The sequence below is a fragment of the Lagenorhynchus albirostris genome, chromosome 1 (assembly GCF_949774975.1).
Source record: "Lagenorhynchus albirostris chromosome 1, mLagAlb1.1, whole genome shotgun sequence".
NCBI classification, from domain to species: Eukaryota; Metazoa; Chordata; class Mammalia; order Artiodactyla; family Delphinidae; genus Lagenorhynchus; species Lagenorhynchus albirostris.
Window position 1 is genome coordinate 120607758 of NC_083095.1, and position 2725 is coordinate 120610482.

At 63.3% G+C, this 2725-nt stretch overlaps 1 protein-coding gene across 1 annotated transcript; it reads right to left on the reverse strand.

Moving 5' to 3' along the window:
* Positions 1–491: 491 nt before the first annotated feature.
* On the reverse strand, positions 492–2033 carry LOC132531613 (C2 calcium-dependent domain-containing protein 4A-like). Its single transcript, XM_060169561.1, has 2 exons — positions 1870–2033; positions 492–1686 (listed from the first exon to the last, which is right to left on the reverse strand). The coding sequence occupies exon 2, from the start codon at positions 1644–1646 to the stop codon at positions 537–539; it is 1110 nt and encodes a 369-aa protein (XP_060025544.1). The 5' UTR covers positions 1647–1686; positions 1870–2033; the 3' UTR covers positions 492–536.
* Positions 2034–2725: the final 692 nt, after the last annotated feature.

The following is a 2725-nucleotide window of genomic DNA, read 5'->3' on the forward strand; positions in this document are numbered from 1 at the left end:
TTTCCTCCGCAATTTCTGAAGACTTCACTTTCAAAAGACTCTTGTTCTTTCTTCATGGAAAAGGAATTCTTTTCCCATCAAGGTATCCGTGTTACAGGAAGGTTCCCACCCTGATGTGCGTGTGCACAAATGAGGATATGAATCCACACCACATCAAATATGGAAAGCCGTCTATACGCATCTTAGCGTTGGGCATGATCCTGAAGGAATGACATTTTTTAAAACCCATAAGCCGTTTGGCATTGATATAAATCAGGAATGGGAAAACAACGCAGATGGGGTGTACTTCTTTCTTCTCTCTTTCAGACACAAGACAACCTTTTTATGTAAAAAATGTTCTGGAAAAAAGGATTCTTTTGAATAGAGGAGGACGTCATTATTTTATCCTTCCCTACCAATAAACGATGACAAAAGCAGATTCCTAAGAACTAAAACGGCAACAAAGCGAGAACATGATTAGAAAAATGAATAAATAACATTTATTTGGTACAAAGCGGCTGGCGCTGTCCGAGAGGCCCCAGGGGCAGGGCGCGCCCTCACCGGAGCAGGAGGGGGCCCAGCAGCAGTTCGCCCTGGCCCAGCAGGCGGCCCCGCTCCAGCCCGCGGCCCCGGTTCTCGGCCTTGACGCGCACGGCCAGGCGGCGCACCTCGTCCTCCGAGAGCCCGTCCAAGCACAAGTCCTGCTCCAAGACCGCCCGGCGGCTCAGCCGGACCACGGCGCCCCGCGGCCGGCGCGTCTGGCCCGGCGGCTGCAGAACGAAGCTGACGCGGCAGCCGACGGGGACGCGGGGCTCGGCGGCCCCTCCGGCCGGGTCCTCGGCGCGGAGCAGCCGGACGCGGAGGCGCCCGCTGTCCCGACTGTACTCGACGGCCAGGCGCAGGGCGCCGCCGGCGCGGTCCAGAGTCACGGTGCCCTCAGCCTCCAGGCGCTCGGGCCGAGGGTCGGGGGGCCGCGGAGGGGACGTGGCGGGGGCCCGGGCCGGGGACCAGGAGCCGGAGCGGCGCCCGTCGTCGTCGTCGTCATCCCCGTCCCCGCTGGAGACTGAGCGGGCGCGGGCCAGGCCTCGGCTCCTCCCGGCCCGCAGTGCGCGGCGCAGCAGCCCCTCGGGAGCGCGCAGGAGGCGGCGGCCGTGGGGCCGCGGGGCGAGCGCAACCGGGGGGAGGTGGCGGGCGGGGGCCGCGGGAGGCGCAGCAGGGACTCTTCCCAGGGTCGCGAGGGGGTCGCCGACGCCGCCGCCGAAGGTGCGGGCCCGGGGGCGGGGCGCGGGCAGGAGCGGGGCGGTGCCCGAGCCCCCAAGGAAGAGCGACTCCTTGCGGCGGGTGTGCGGGCTCTCGAGTAGCGCGCAGAAGCCGTAGGCGGTGCGCGCACGGGGCAGGTGCGGCAGCGAGAGCGCGGCCTGCGAGCGTGGGTCCCAGTCCGTGCGGCCCGCGCCGTCGTAGGCTCCTCGAAACCAAAGGTCCGGCTCTGCAGCGCACCGCCGGGGCAGGGCGGCGGCCTGGGGCGAGGACACTGGCGCGCAGGGCGCGGGCAGCCGCGGCGGGATGCAGAACTCGGGGATGCGGTCCGGGGTGAGCACGTTGGAGAAGGCAGGCTCCAGAGCCGCGCGGCCCGCGGCCGAGGCGCGGAGTTTCCCGAGGAGCCGCATCCTCCGAGGCTGGGCCTGGGAGTGGGGGGAAGAAACGCTCCTGCGAGGGAGAGAAGCTACTAAGTTTGTACGCCCGGGGCCTCTCGGCAGTGCCTGGACCCCTCCCCGGAGCCCTCTGGGAGTGCCAATGCTCCTGCCAGTCCGGGCCGAGCTCTCGCGCGCCCACAAAGCCACCCGCCTTCCATTTATTGTTACTAAATAAACGAAGAAGTAGAAATCAGACCTTTGCCTCTTCTTCAGTCCCTCTGGTTCCTGAGTTGCAAGTTCAGTGCCCGTCCCCTTGCGGTCCAGGCAGGCGCGGCAGCTTCAGCACTGTGGCCGCGAGATGGGCGCTCCTCACTTATATCGGAGGCTGAGCCCCGCCCAGCTGGCCCGGAGCCCAACCCTTGGAGTCGCTGGACCGCCCGCCCTCCCGGCGGCCCCTTCTCGCCAGCACCAGGCCCTGTCGCGGGGGCTCTCCTGGGAGCGAAGCTGTGGCGAGAGCCGGCACCCTCTGCTCAGCCCTGGGACCTGCATCCGCTGTGCGTGCAGGGAACCGCCCGTGAAAGGTTGCCGGTGGAGGGAGGCTGCCTAGTCGGCCTGCCAAGGGAGAATCGGCGGCTGAAAATGTTGGAGGTTTCTTGGAGAAGGTGCAGCTGGATACGGAAACAAGAATTTCCCTTTTGCTGGGAGCTAAATCCTGCCCCCCCCCGGCCCCCCGGAGGTGACCTACACGTACTAGCATCTTCCGTTTTACTGCCCCCACGAACCTGCAGTGTGTAGACACATATAGTTCCCATGGTACTCGTGTACTTATTTATGCGTCTGTCCCCCTCCGTTAGACAGTGGCCTTCTTAGTAGTATAGGGCCTGGCTCAGTCAGTGCCATATATATTGGTGGAGTGGGTGAATTAATGTATGCAAAAATTTCTGAATGACTACAGGCTCTGCCTATCATCTTGATGGTCACAAAAGGTGGGGTTTCCGGCTCACGCCCTAAAAATGACACTTGGTATTTCCAAAGCTACCCCTTTCTCTCTGCTCCAGCATGGAGGTATCCAGCTAGAAAGCACTTCACAGAAAACCCAGATGGCCTCTCTC

What these genes read in the sequence shown, in the direction of transcription:
- LOC132531613 (XM_060169561.1), bottom strand. Translation starts at nt 1,646, where the DNA reads ATGCGGCTCCTCGGGAAACTCCGCGCCTCGGCCGCGGGCCGCGCGGCT.